We start from the raw sequence: 14,507 nt of genomic DNA on the forward strand, positions 1-14,507 counted from the left end.
AGTAAGTTGTAATGGAACAAAACACCCTTTGAGCTAAGCTCTCAGTAGAAGCATCTTAAAAATGACACAGGTTTTCAAATTTTTTAAAAAGTTACTCCACACTACTGTCAATCCAACTATTGTGTGACGGTCTCTAAAAGATCACACAGGTTCCACTGGACACTGTCCTTCCACACAAAGACACAAACGACTAGGGTGGTGTGACTGTAAATGTGTTTTTTTAATTAATAACATGATCTCTTTTCATGTACATTGCATATACATGATAGAAAATACGCCGGAAACAGGAGAGACCCTTGGCTCCCCGCTGTTGTGAAAGTGCCTGGAATTAATACTGTGCTATATATTTGTCATTTTTACTCATCTTCATCACAGTCATGTCAACACAAATATTGTGAGAGAAAAATGGGCATCCACTTACAACATATTGTATAATGGTGCAATGGGACTTTGAAACTCCCTCCTGAATGACTGCTTCCGCTTTGCAAAGCACTCAGTGGGATTGTTATGGCTCGATTGTCTTCTTCTAAATCTTCATCTTTGTATTTTTACAATGCAGAGTCACGTGCACACTACTTTGCTTGTGCACCATCCTCGCCACATTTTTTTTCAATTCAGTTTCCCAGCTTAAAAAAAAAAACACACATAAGACTGGCCTGTTGTTGCAACTCAATGAAACTGTCAATAAAAAGACAACAAAAAGATAACTAGGTCAATATAACTTTTTTTGATGAAAAAGTGTTTGAAGTGTTTGTGTTGATTCCTAGCCATTCAGAATGAATTTGGGCAACTGGACTCTTTTTGTTTGTTGAACACCCACAGACAAACTGTCGGGTAGTGCGGAGTGCAATGGCCTCTACCTTGGCGAGACCGCCATCACCTATTGTCTTGGAGACCTACTGTCTCCTAACATCTCTCATAGACCGTCTCATTCAATGAGTGGATGAGTGGCCACAAACAAGTTGTTATGGGATATGTGAAGGACATACAGTATTTTTGTTTACCAACCCTATATTGACCATCCCTAACGGACAGACCCAACAGGTCAATTTTAGCATTAAATGGGAAGTTTTAGTTAAGTTCTTGGGTCTCTCCAGTGTAGAGGTTATTGCACTCCTCATTACGCTGGTTTTTGCCCTTGGGGTGAACCAGCTTTGGTCTGAGAAACTTTATGGTCAGTGATGCCGCAACAATTGCTTCCCTTGAACTTGCTTGTCTTTTCACATACTTTCTTCTTCATTTCGTTGTAAAAATGCTAAAAGGCAGAACCAACCGAGCACCTGACCGCTCCAATGTCTTGACCTTTATATCTTTTGGTTCTCCTACAGTAAAAGGTGCCTTAAGATAACGTCTGTTGCGAATTGGTCTCCTTACTTCGCATATCCACCCTCATTCATTCAACATGAAACAAGTAAAGGACATTCACAAAGCACAACCCTGTCAAACAGCTCTGAAAATAGTGAACCACCGTGAGTGACCTAGAGTTGCAAAGGCAGGACTATTATATTCTTCGATAGGCACATCCTGCATCAGAGTGTAACTGTTGCCATTGGGATAGAAACTTTTGATGCCACTTATTTTGAAGAAAATTACACTTTACAAAAGAAAAAATACAAATAAAAATAATGACCCAGATGCAGTCATTAAATGACTGATTCCTGCTTTCACACACAAAACTAATAACACACATCAACCTGAGTTGGAAGGTCAAAGCCCTATTGAATAACTGGCCTCTGTTCTGCTGGCAAGATGGGATGGTGCTCGGCTTAACGCGGTTTAGCCCTAGTCCGACAGCCGGAACGGGATGTGGCCTCGGGTGATGACACACTTCCTTCTGTCCTCCGTCCCCATCATCAGCAGCGTAGTTGCATCAAGGTGCTGCCGATCCTTCCAAGGTGCTACCAGGGGTGCGCTAACAGTGTTAACACTATTACCCTTTACAATTACGACTTTACCCAAATACAGTACTGTGCAAAAGTCTCAGGGCAACACTATCTTTGTTAGGGGTCAGCTATGATGCATCCACTAGCTTATATTTTTAACCCTTCAAAAATGGGCATTTTCTCCACTTGTAAACATAATATTCTAGCACTGTGAAAGGAGCCACAGCAACGAGGCTGAAGACCTGTGGGTCGCCGGCCCCTGATCCAACAGGATAGACTAGATGAGATAGATACAGATAGCAGCATTACACAAAAATACATTTTACTGAGTGGATACAGTCATTTATTCCTCCATGAACCCAGAAGAGGCCTGCTAACTGACAGATGGAGGAACACATATACAGTCAGTGCTCTGTCAACGATCTGGATGTTGCTTCAGTCGCCATTTTTCCACTACTGTTACTACACAGGAAGCTAAACGGCTCGTCAACAAGAGTCGCAAGAAAACTTGGGAGATTGCGGGATAATTGCAAGCGTATTCCCACGAAACATCTGTCAATGGCACTTGCCACTAGAAAACCTAAATTATAAAGTTTTCTTGTTTTTTTAAGTCATGTAATAATTACTTCCCGGGTAAATTGTTACATTTTACAGTAACTTTTCTCCTTTTACGAATAGTTCTGGGACAATCTTGTTCCAGATATAAAACCAGCCAAAGACTTTTGCACTTCAGTACTGTATTTTTGCTCCCTCTTATGTCTATGTAAGACATACAGTGGATGTCCATTAGAGGGCTGAGAGTGATGTACTTCTGCATGACTAAGCTAAGCAATTTCTTTGCTATTTAAGTCCTTCCGTCACACGCAAATAACCCTCTGTTACAAAAATATACTCTTTTCATAAAATAATACACGTTTTTGATTTTCTGTGATAGAATCATTTGTTAAGGTAAGTAACAAGTCCACATCATCATCCAGATACGAAGAGCGATGCAAGCCAAGCATTTCTCAAGTATCACTCCCGCCCTTTGGGGCTTGTGACTCCTGAGTTTGTGTGAGACGTCGCTCCTGGAGATCCATCCCACACCCGCCATTGGAACCCCCCTTTCATACACACACACTCACACACACACAATACGTTGCTTCAGAAACCCAAACACAAAGAGTCCCAACTCACAACATAAAGAATGTCATCAACAAAAAGAAATGCTACAAAGAATTACAAACACTATGTACAGGACCCTGTATTCCGACACTTTCCCAGCCATATTAGCCGGTGTTGGCTTATGTTTATGTGTCCTTACAGGCATGGAGAAAGACAGCTGCTTTTTTTTTGTCATTCCACTTTGATAAGAACTGGCCGTCCAGGGCGTCTGTCACCAGATGACGCTGGATATGCTCGTCTCTCGGGGAAGCAGTGGCAGCATAGCATTGTTGTTGTGGCCTTCCTCCAAACTCTGCTGCCGCGGGGACTTGGACTGAGGCCGCTGTCCATTCAGGAGCGTCATGGGGATGTTGCAGTACGTGTGCTGGTTCCTGCTGGAGGACAGGTGAGGGAGTGTCCCCCCTGGCGTCAGCTCATAGTCGTAACTACGGTAGTAGTGTTTTTGTCTCATCTGGGTGTGGTAGGAGTTGTGGAGTGTGGGGTGTGCCGGGTGTGCCGTCGCCATGGCGGTGGAGGTTGCCGCCGCCATGGAGATGGCCGACACCGCCTGGAGCTCGCCAAAAGGCCCCTGCTCACTGACATCCAATGCTTGCTCGTGGGAAATGCTCAGTGGCTCGGTGCGCTTGAACGGCATCTCATATAGCAACTGCTTCCAGAACTTGGACTCCAGTTTGTTGCTGGATGGCCCGCGCCACTTGATGACTGTCAGCATTTTGATGGTGTGTTTGAGGGCCTCTACTTCCTGGTAGTTCATGATGCCACGCAACTCGGCACACTCGATTAGGATGACCTTGATCTCTCCTGTTACCAGCATGTTTCGCAGACGCGTCTCCAGCTCAAAGATGCTCCACCCCCTCCGCACCACGTAGCTGGGCGTCAGCACAATGATGAGGCGCTTGCTCTGGTCCACACAGCGTGCAACATCCTCGATGTAAGCTATGGACACAACACACATAAATTACAATCACTTTCTGTCAACAAAAGCTGCTTTGCAATGCTGTTGGCTTGAATTGCTCCATTTTTAACGATTCTAAGAATGCCTTTGAGCGATACACATGAAATCCCAGTATGACAGGATAGAAAAAAATGAGAGCTTTGCACAGTATTACCATGAATTACCATGGTGGTCGCTGAATAGCAAAACACTAAAACATCTTAACTCCTGTACTAACAGACGTAATATTTACCCATGTTTCCACTAAGGTACACTTCAGTTCATCTCATTTGGTTTGGAACAGTAATCCTTTGATCTGACGATGAATCGTACGATAGCTCATGAACAGCAGTTTCATTTACGGTTGCATGGGAGTCAACCAAGGACGTGATTGTAACAATCTTTACTACCATTTGCACCCTGGTACTGTGGGCTGTATATTCAAATGACAGGTGAGTCAACACTGATCCAACAGGAAATAATGTACATCTAATTTGTTTTCCTTACTGTTTGTTATTTCTGTACAGTCAAACAGTAAAAGAAGCATAATGTGTTCATTCATGACATCAGTTTGAGGAAATAATAATCGGTCATCTGTAATGAAGTGCTGGACAATATTGGAATTGGACATCGGTATCACAGCCAATATAGAGCATCTCTGTTCAAGCGGAACGAACGCTGCTTGTGGGAAAGCATTAAGTTGATTGTATCAAATCAGCTTTAGTTATTGCAGGTGCGCATCTAGTAATCTCATCACCATGCCGCTGCATGATCATCCTGTGACAAGCATGACAAACTAGGCGAAGAAAAGTACCTCTAAGTAGTCTGGTGTCATCCTGGAAATGATCACTGGTGAAACCTAAATACAACATAAATATTCAACATTGAAAGGGTGACCAGAAGAATTTCAGTCAATACAAACAAGTGACAATGTAGGGACTCATTTCTGGCATGAAGCGCCTGCACGGGACGGCGCCGACCAGGCTATTCCAGTTTAATATGGGACGTGTGGCATACAAAAGCAGAATAATGCAGAATACGCTGCCGTTATGACATAGTTTATCTCGACAGCAGTATAAATTTATTTCCTGTAATTCTGCACAACTCCTTGCATTTATATGCCATTTTCCACATATTACCGTCCCCTCACATTGAAGACATAATCACCGTCCCAGTGTCTGACCTTGGAACGATGCCATAGACGAGCATAATTAGCAGTAGATGCGAGTACACAAAGGGGGGCTGATGGTGATGTCATCCAGCTCATCCTAATGATGAGCCCATCGACGATAAGAGGGTAATGGTGGTAGTATGGGTGTCCTTCAGGGGGCGGGCATGTCGTAGTGAGTGTCCTCCAGAGCAATGCGTCAAGGCATGCACATGCACAAAGAGCTGGTGGATTGCGCAGCATGCAGTGAGTAAGTACTGGATAGGGACCATGGATGGGAGCAGCAGAGTTGCCGCTTCCTGCTAATTGCATTGCTATGCTTTATTGCAGTGGAACCTCTCAAGTCCAACGTCTCCTGGTCGTTCAATCACAAATATTCGCACAAAAAAACCCAAAACAAAACAGTGCATGATCACCATATTTCCTGCAAGGCTTCCACAAATCTTGCAAGACTTTTACGTTAAGTCACAGTCTAATGGGCGGCACACACGGGAGGTGACAAACGACTGCGATTGGCTCTGCTGGTCCTCAAATGGTTTGGCTGCAGGACCCACCGTGACCTCTTAATAACAAGCGGCAACCCAAATTGTGTACGTTTTTCAACTCACATTTGTTAAATATGAGTGCAGTTTGAATCTGAAGTACATTCATTCATTCATTCATTCATTCATTTTCTACCGCTTTTCCTCACAAGGGTCGCGGAGGGTGCTGGAGCCTATCCCAGCTGTCTTTGGGCGAGAGGCAGGGTAGACCCTGGACTGGTGGCCAGCCAATCACAGGACACATATAAACAAACAACCATTCACACTCACATTCATACCTATGGACAATTTGGAGTCGCTAATTAACCTAGCATGTTTTTGGAATGTGGGAGGAAACCGGAGTACCCGGAAGAAAACCCACGCATGCACGGGGAGAACATGCAAACTCCACACAGAGGGTGGAATTGAACCCTGGTCTCCTAGCTTTGAGGTCTGCGTGCTAACCACTCTACTGCCGTGTCACCGAATCTGAAGTACAGTAATGCTTAATTATTGCCGTTTCGTGGTTGGTTATGGCCTATTATTAGTTCATATTATGCATATTTAAGCTGGTTTTACATAACATTTGCCTAAATTAAACATTTCCAAGCATAGAATGGTAAATGGACTAAACTATAGATATGAGATATTCTGTAAACGCAGTCAAAGATGACATGTAGTACTCTACACTGGTCACTAGGTGTCAGTAATTTTCCATTGGTGAGACAATAGCCGCCACAGGAAGTTCTGCGCAGAACAGAGAGCCAAAAATAACAACACAGAATTCTCCCACTGCTCCCTTGTGAGTCTATATTATGTCTTTTATATCTTTATAAACGTGACTATAGGGGTGTTATTTCATGTCTAGAGGGCTCTAATAATGTTAAACCCCCTAATTATAAAGTTTTCTATGCTCTAATTATGAAAATACACAGTTCAGTTTCCCCAAAATGGGAAACTTTCATAAGCCTTATTATGACATCAATTTGGCGTGCGGTCACTCACTTGCCAAAAAAAAACAGCACTTTGTATTAGAATTTGCCCCGAGAATGGTGAAATTAAAATGTAAATATGAGCAAATCAAAAGATTGTGTTCATTGAGGTTCCACTGGACCAAACTAAAAATGAATAACACACACTGTAAAGAGGAGCCCTCCATGGCCCCCATCCATTTGAGCGCAGGTCTGACAAAAGGTCTTGCAGGTCCGCTTGTGCCACGACACAGTTGTAAAACACAACACAGCACGGCACCAAGTCATACAACACGTGACACAATGAACCTTGCGCGAAAGAGAGCTTACTTCCTGTGGGGATCAAGTCCCTGTCTGGAATGAAGAGTTTATACCCATAATGCTTCTCCAGCACGTCAGGCAGGATCTCCAGGGCAAAGCGCTCCTCCTCTCGGGTCTCCTGACTCCACTGGTCGGGGTCCACTTTTGTATAGGACAGGTAGGCGTCGTAGTCTTTGTTATCTACAGGAGGAAGCCCGTGCACATCTGCATATCAAGTCTTGTTGTAATAGTGAATAGATCAAACATGATTCCAAAATAAAACACATAAAAACACATTCACTAGCAGTCATATAGTAAGATATTAGGCCATTTTTAAAATCCCATTATGAGGGGCACACATGCATATCTACTGCTGCACAAAATGAAGTCAATAACTTAATGTGCTGTTGATAAATACATGAGACAAGGTCACGCATTTCTTATTCCTGATGCAAATCTTCCTGAATCAAACCATTCCACTTGCAGCATGTACTACCGATGTCAAGGCTTTACATGTTTAGAACTCCAGTAAAAAGGAAAATGCAATCTGCTGCATTATCAGAAGCTGAAGCTGAGAAACCACATAAGATGCAAGAGTGCAAGACCGGCCCTCGCTGCAATGCAGAGGGGGCAGGTTTGAGGGGGTGGACGTGCTCTAAATACATGCACACGGTGAGCCCGCGGTTACGAAGTGAACTCCTGAACTCGTAGCGGCAAGTGCCAGCTGAGGCGGAGGCGTAATATGTGCCATATCCCCGGGCTCCATTAAATTTAATGGACACTACGCACACTTAACTATGAATGCACATGGGCTATGAGCTGAGAGGTTTTATTATTTTGTTTTTGGATTGTCAATTTATATCACATCCAGGGTAGCCGGTTGTTGTTGATACATGCTAATTGCATTTTGTGTGATTATGTTGTTTTGCGCACATGGTTGATGGCTGTTTCAACTGGACAGACAGCAAAACTACAGCACTTTGGCAGAGCAGTGTGCATTCAGGCAACAATCATTAAGGCAATGGCTAGACACGCTGGGTTGAGCAATAATTTAGACTAACACTCTAAATAATATCAACTTTTAAATCTGGGCCAAATCCCTGCCTGCTGCTTATGCTTTTGGTTGCAAATCACAAGCTAATGACAATACACTCCAATGGTGTGTTTCGCTGAACCCTTCTCATAGCTTGAATTTCCTCTTACCTCCGTCTAAATCTTCACTGCCGAAGTGGTTCCTGTAGAAGAGCATGAGCTCGATCCGGTAGCACTTGTAGAGTGTCACCAGGCAGATGAGCAGCATGAGGATGGCACCCAGACCGCCGGCCAGCTCCACTGTGTACATGAGCTCCGCTGATGGGGTACATGCAGAGAGATATATTCCATTAAAGCACGCGGTGAAAGGGGTTGGACTTCAAAGACGAGAGTTTGATCTATTTCCTGTGTCTGAATGCCTCTTGGCTCATAACACATCACAGTGATGCTACTAAACGACCCCTCTGAGTGACATGCCTGTGTGATCAGTACTGGGTGTGTGTGTGAGGTGATGTGATGCTCCAGGTGATTCAGATTCAAGAGGCCCACTCTGCCCTCCAGCCTAGAAAACTCTGTACGCAAGGAATCGCTTTCACATTTTGTCATTTCTGCATCTTTGAAAGTGTCACTTCACATCTACTTCTTATCATGACAGCCAGTCAAGTATAGAGTAATTCACTAATTCAGTAATTCGAGTCTTTCCAGTGATCTCCAGGGATTCCCTCCCCAGGGAGCGAGCTGCTCTGTAAACAGTGCAGGAGGCCAATGCTCCAGACTATCACTCTTTTAGATAAATGAGCTCCTGACAAGGACTTGTGGCAGCATAAAGTTGTTGCATCAGCAGCCACTGGACTCCTTTTTGTGTCCAGTGCATGTACCGCTCTCAGAGGACAGCAAAATGCTTGAATGCAGCAGAAACGCTTGAGTACAGTTTGCAACTTACAATGGCACTCAAGTGTTGCCTGCTGTCAAGACTGGAGAGGCGAGGTTGGGAAAAATGTCATAAGGTGGGAGGGGGTGCGGAGCAAATGGAGAGGACTTAGAGTCAAACCTGAAGTGCAGTTGCAAGAAACATATGAAAAGATTGATGGCAATTACTACAGGACTACCATAATCCATAGGCTTGTCATGATAATCAATAAATCAATTAATTGCAGCAGAAATAAAAATGAACTCAATCATTTTGCCGGCCTCGATAAATTGATGTGTGTGCTTGTTTGTTTTTCAAGCTACGTTTTTCAAAATATATGAATAATGTTAATATAACATTAATATTCATTCATTTTCTACCGCTTATCCTCATAAGGGTTGTGGGGGTGCTGGAGCCTATCCCAGCTGTCTTCGGGCGAGAGGTGGGGTACACCCTGGACTGGTCGCCAGCCAATCACAGGGTACATATGGACAAACAACCATTCACACTCACATTCATACCTATGGACAATTTGGAGTCGCCAATTAACCTAGCATGTTTTTGGAATGTGGGAGGAAACCGGAGTACCCGGAGAAAACCCACGCATGCACACTCCACTCAGAGATGGCCGAGGGTGGGATTGAACTCGGGTCTCCTAGCTGTGAGGTCTGCACGCTAACCACTCTACCGCCGTGCAGCCATAACATTAATATATTATATAATATTCATAATATTACGACTACTAATAATAATATTAATCAACATCGTTTCATGGTTGAATACGGACTATTTTTAGTCCAAGAAGTGCACATTGAAGCAAATTTTACATATTTTGTGCCAAAAGTAATAATTTTCATGCATATAAATTGATAAATTAATTCAAATTTTAAGCATTCGGAAGATGCATTCAAAGTGATGATATGTCGTACTCTACACTGGTCACTAGGTGTCAGTAATATTACTGACAAGGTCATGTTCCTTGAGACACACAAGCACCAGACTTGATCACCGCGACAACAGGCTTTTATTGCAGGGTTGAGTTAACTCACAGCAGGCACAATAATCCATAACATCTGCAACTCACGGCAAGCTAACTCCCGACGTCACTTCCTGTCTTCTCCCCACTCAACTGCCCTCGCAGTTAATGACACTTCCAGCGACACACACGAGCATGAATCTTATTTATGTCTTATTTTCTCTTATGGCAACTATGTTGGGTAATATGAGTTGACTAAAGTTGACTATAGGGGTGTTATCTCATGTCTATAGGGCTCTATTCATGTTAAAAACAATATTTAGAAGATTGTAAACAGGATTTTTGTTCTATTTTTCCAGATATGGTTGAATCATTCAACCGCTGAGGTGTACAACTTTAGAGGTTCCACTGGCATATACACCTTGGGATAACGGTACAGAATGATGCTAAGAAGAAGAGAGATATGAAAGATGATCCAAGGTGGAATTGTGCATCATTGCCAAACAATAGAGTGTCCCAGTACCCTAAGGCTGCCAGTGCTCTCTCTAGAAGAGTTTCTTCTTCTTCCTCTACAAATGAACACTACCGCAGGGTGAGGTGGATGAACTGGCTCTTGGTGTCATTTATAACACTGCCCTGTGTTTCCATCCCAGAGACCAAAAACCAACCAGTCAATTATTGGTGCTGCTCAATCGCTGCACAAATTCCCCATTGTCTCTTTAAAAAGCTGTACCTTTCTTGACGAGTTGGATATTCGCATGTCGCCGACCATTGCCGTTCTCCACGTAGCAGGTGTAGTTACCCAGATCGCTCTCCTCCAGAGAATCAATGGTGAGAGAGATGGAGACCTCTTGCTCCCCCAAGTGCTCACGGATTGTCCTGTAGGGAAGAGCAGAGTCAAATCCATTTCTAGGGTTGTTATGTCCCGTAGTGTGTGATGCTTTTGTGTGTGTATGTGTGTGTGTGTGTTTTGCAGGGTGGTGACACACCTGGGAGGAACATTCCAGGTGGAGCTGGCATATATGTAGGAGGCAGTGTTGCCGCATGCTGTTTGCTGTCTGCTCAGCCATTTTGTGTCAACTATTTTTGTTTCACTGGTTTCTTTCGCATCCTGGTGTTGAGGATTGCTTTTTGTTTCCGTCTCCAGTTTTGTGGGAATTGTTTTCTGTTGTTCCTGGAATTAAATACTTTATTTACATTGACCTGCTTTTGTACCACCTTTCCTTAGCTCGGTATTTTCTTTCTCCACTTTTGTTGCCCCATTTTTGCCCGAGACACCTTTGGAACATAACAACGGTGAACGTTCCTGCTTGGTCTGTTTGAAGTGGAAGGTGTCTGATCATTTAACGTTGGATCCTTTATCATGTTGTCGCAAATTAGGCTGCAACTAACAATTATTTTCTTAGTCGATTAATCTGAAGCTTGTTGTTTTTTCTTGAGGAAATGTTTTGTCTGTGAACAGTGTCAATCCTGAAAGACCTCATGACTTCAGAACCGGTCTTAGACCCGCTGGAGAGAAATACATACAGTCAATGGCTGTGACATGAGTACTGTTATCCAGCGCAATTTCCAAACCTTTATTCTGGCTTTTTACAGCCATCACACAACAGATAATAACATATCTTGTGCACCTTCTGGTCGGCTGAGTGCGGCAGCTCTCCAGCTAGTGACATTATAATGATCGTCAAAGCAGAAAACAGCCTTCAAGTGTGGACCAATAAGCCTCCATATAGATGGAAAGGTAGTCTGGGCAGGAAAGGAAAAGGAGACGTAGGTTTGAGGCAAAGACAAGATCTGTTGCTTTGTCCACTACTGTACATGTTTTAACCACAGCTTGCAATAGTTCAGAAATGTGAATTGCTGGCTAATACTTTTATTTTTTACTAATTTATTCACACACACACACATATTGTCACAGAATATCGAGAGGCAAGGAGGAGGAAAGCAAAGTGCACCGCATCTCCTGCTGGGCATCGAGTCCTCTGATGATAGACGAGCATTATTAGGTTCTTAAGGTTACAAAATGGTGGCTATTTCCAGTGTTTGCGTAATGATGCATGAGGCTAATCGTGTGAGGAGGTACATGGGCCACTTGGGCATAAATCTGCCTGCCGCAGGGAACCTGAATATGGAGAGTCCTCTAATTTGTGTTGATCAATGAATGGACTAAACAAAGCAGACTTCCAGAAGCAGACTTGGTTTTATAGACAACCATCTTGGTTGGTTGGAAAAAACTCTAACTGTAGCATCAGGATGACATAGTCTTCATAATTGTACAGAAATCCCTCATTTATCGCTGTTAATTGGTTCAGTACCCAGTAAGTAGGATTCTTTATTGATAAATTCAATATTTTGGTAGTTATGGCATTGAAAACCTGTTTACCACCTCCTCAACAGTCCTTTTAGGCATGAAATTACACCCATACCATACACAGCGCAGGGACATACATTAAATGAATGAACTGCAACACAACTTGTGAACTGGAGAGTGCACAAGCAATGAAAGCGACTCAGGGTTATATGCTCAGCTTGTTCCCTCATCTGCTGATCACGTGAAATCACAATTCCTCATCTGTATCTTGCTGCCCACCATGAATTCTGTAGGGCAGCCTTCACCGGTCCGGACCCAGTAATGGCCCTTTACGGATCTGTGACTAATGCTAGTGAATGGGAAGTATAACACCATCTAAGCATGCTTGTGGACCCAACACAGCTACACATTGTGGCCATAATTACTTCAGTTATTACGGTTAACGTGACAGCAAAAGCGGGGACCTCACTCAAAATGAGCCAATGGAATTGTTTGTTTACTTGCAGAGAACGATCCATCTATTTCCTATGCTGCTGATCCTCGAATAGCAGCATGGCTTGCTACAAGGAGAAAACCCAACATTTCCAACAAGTCAATGTAAACAAAATGAATAATATGTATTTATTTATATACATCTTATTGCATCTGTTTGATGGCAAATAAGGCAAAATAAGGTTCGGACCTTCACTGGAGGTGAATTGCATGAACAGACCTGACTCAATTTTAGTCCAAGGCTCCTGCTTTATGCTCTAATTGGCTCTGTGTCTTTCAGAGAAGAACAGTGATGAGAACTGGGTGTCATGCTAACTGTGCCACGAGCGCCTCCGCTCAGCCTTGTCACACAGCTCAGCGTTAACCTTTTCATTACGCTGCATGCATTCATGAGCTGGGATTTCCACTTCGCAAGATCCGTGATGGCTCGATTTTTTTCATCAATTAAAAAAGAGCTGAAAGGTTTCCTGCTGTGCTCAAAAACTGAATTTCATTCAAATCACTTTATGACATTAGATCTTATTACACTATTTTGCTTTGATAACCAACACAAAGCTAAGATGTCAGTATTTTGTTCCGATAGCTTAGCGTATTAGCGTACCTAACCTTGGCAGCCACCTAACAGGATCCCTGAACGTCCTGGAAATGGTGTCCAGAAAAGTAATGAACAGAATCGTTGACAAAGGGGCGATGTGTCCTATGACCAAATAAAGCACCCACACACATGTTATAAGATGATGAAATGATTCCCTGGCCGGAATCTGTCTATAGTGTCCCAACTCTAAAATAACCACTATTCATTCTTTATAGTGACCAATGAATGGATGCTTTGTTGGGCAACCTACCATATGACGTATTTTTAGTAATTTTTTAATAATTTGTTGTTGAAAACTAAAACCAACGAAAGCCGAGGTTTCGCTGCATTGCTGCATATACATGCTATATGGCTGCTGAACAGATGAACATTCGGATTTATTAGCAAACAGCTTACTTAATGTCACTCTCTTGGACCCGCTCCTCATCCAGATCCTCAATGAACTTTTCCCCCTTCATCCAGTAGATGAGCGGGCTGACATCGCCGCTGTAGCCAAAGAACGCTCTGCACGTCAGGTTGGCCGGACTTCCTGTGGGAGAAAGAAAGACAGAATGTTAATACATCTGGATCAGCGACCCTTCTACTCATTGAGTGGGAACCAGACACGATGACAATTTCATTATGCACAGAAACGCTGGCAACACTGCTCAATTAGTCCTGTTCACTTCTAGTTTGATCCTTTTAAATTAGATTGAACTCCCGTTCTGTTTTTTTTTTTTTTTTTTTTTGAGCTATCAGACTCCCCTCCCACACCTGGAGTCATCTTCCAGTTTAGCCTGGGGGCAGACAACCTCTGCTGTTGAGAATAACCCTGGCTTGCACTCATCATCACCTTGTTGTGCCATTGGACGTGACTGTGGGGGAATTCATCATGGTGCACACCTTCTCTGTATCTGTTCACATTCACTATTTCCAATGTCATTACAGAGTTGGAGAATACAATTACTACATTACATTTACTAGTCATTAATATTGAACGCACATTACTTTGACTAATGTTGCTTTTTCTCAAATGTCCACTGGAGGGCTCTGTGATGCTGCTGATCGGGAGGACAACATATCTGTTCCACACTATTAAGAAAGAAAAAAAAACAGCCTTTCTGGCAGCCAAGAAGCTGATCCTTTTGTGTAACAGCATGCAGCTGGACAGCATGTTGTGTCACTGCAGCAACGGCTTCAGCACAGTGTCGCTCCTTTTCCACATGCCTATTGTTGCATGTTATCCCCTGCTCATAGAAGCACCGTATGCA

The 14,507-nt window shown here is 43.2% G+C and overlaps 1 protein-coding gene across 3 annotated transcripts in view; it reads right to left on the reverse strand.

The window, feature by feature from the left end:
- Nucleotides 1-14,507, reverse strand: part of LOC131104878 (interleukin-1 receptor accessory protein-like 1) — a 134,055-nt gene continuing 119,548 nt past the window's right edge. The window contains exons 8-13 of one of the 3 annotated variants that reach the window (XM_058052522.1): nt 13,654-13,786; nt 10,593-10,738; nt 8,145-8,291; nt 6,972-7,142; nt 4,796-4,840; nt 1-3,983 (exon numbers count right to left, since the gene is read on the reverse strand). In XM_058052522.1, coding sequence (XP_057908505.1) covers nt 3,259-3,983; nt 4,796-4,840; nt 6,972-7,142; nt 8,145-8,291; nt 10,593-10,738; nt 13,654-13,786 — 1,367 coding nt within the window. In that variant the 3' untranslated portion in view covers nt 1-3,258. The remainder of the gene's footprint in view (nt 3,984-4,795; nt 4,841-6,971; nt 7,143-8,144; nt 8,292-10,592; nt 10,739-13,653; nt 13,787-14,507) is intronic. The other 2 variants (XM_058052521.1, XM_058052523.1) reach the window with 2 other exon arrangements.

Source organism: Doryrhamphus excisus, chromosome 16, assembly GCF_030265055.1.
Source record: "Doryrhamphus excisus isolate RoL2022-K1 chromosome 16, RoL_Dexc_1.0, whole genome shotgun sequence".
In the NCBI taxonomy this organism is placed as follows: domain Eukaryota; kingdom Metazoa; phylum Chordata; class Actinopteri; order Syngnathiformes; family Syngnathidae; genus Doryrhamphus; species Doryrhamphus excisus.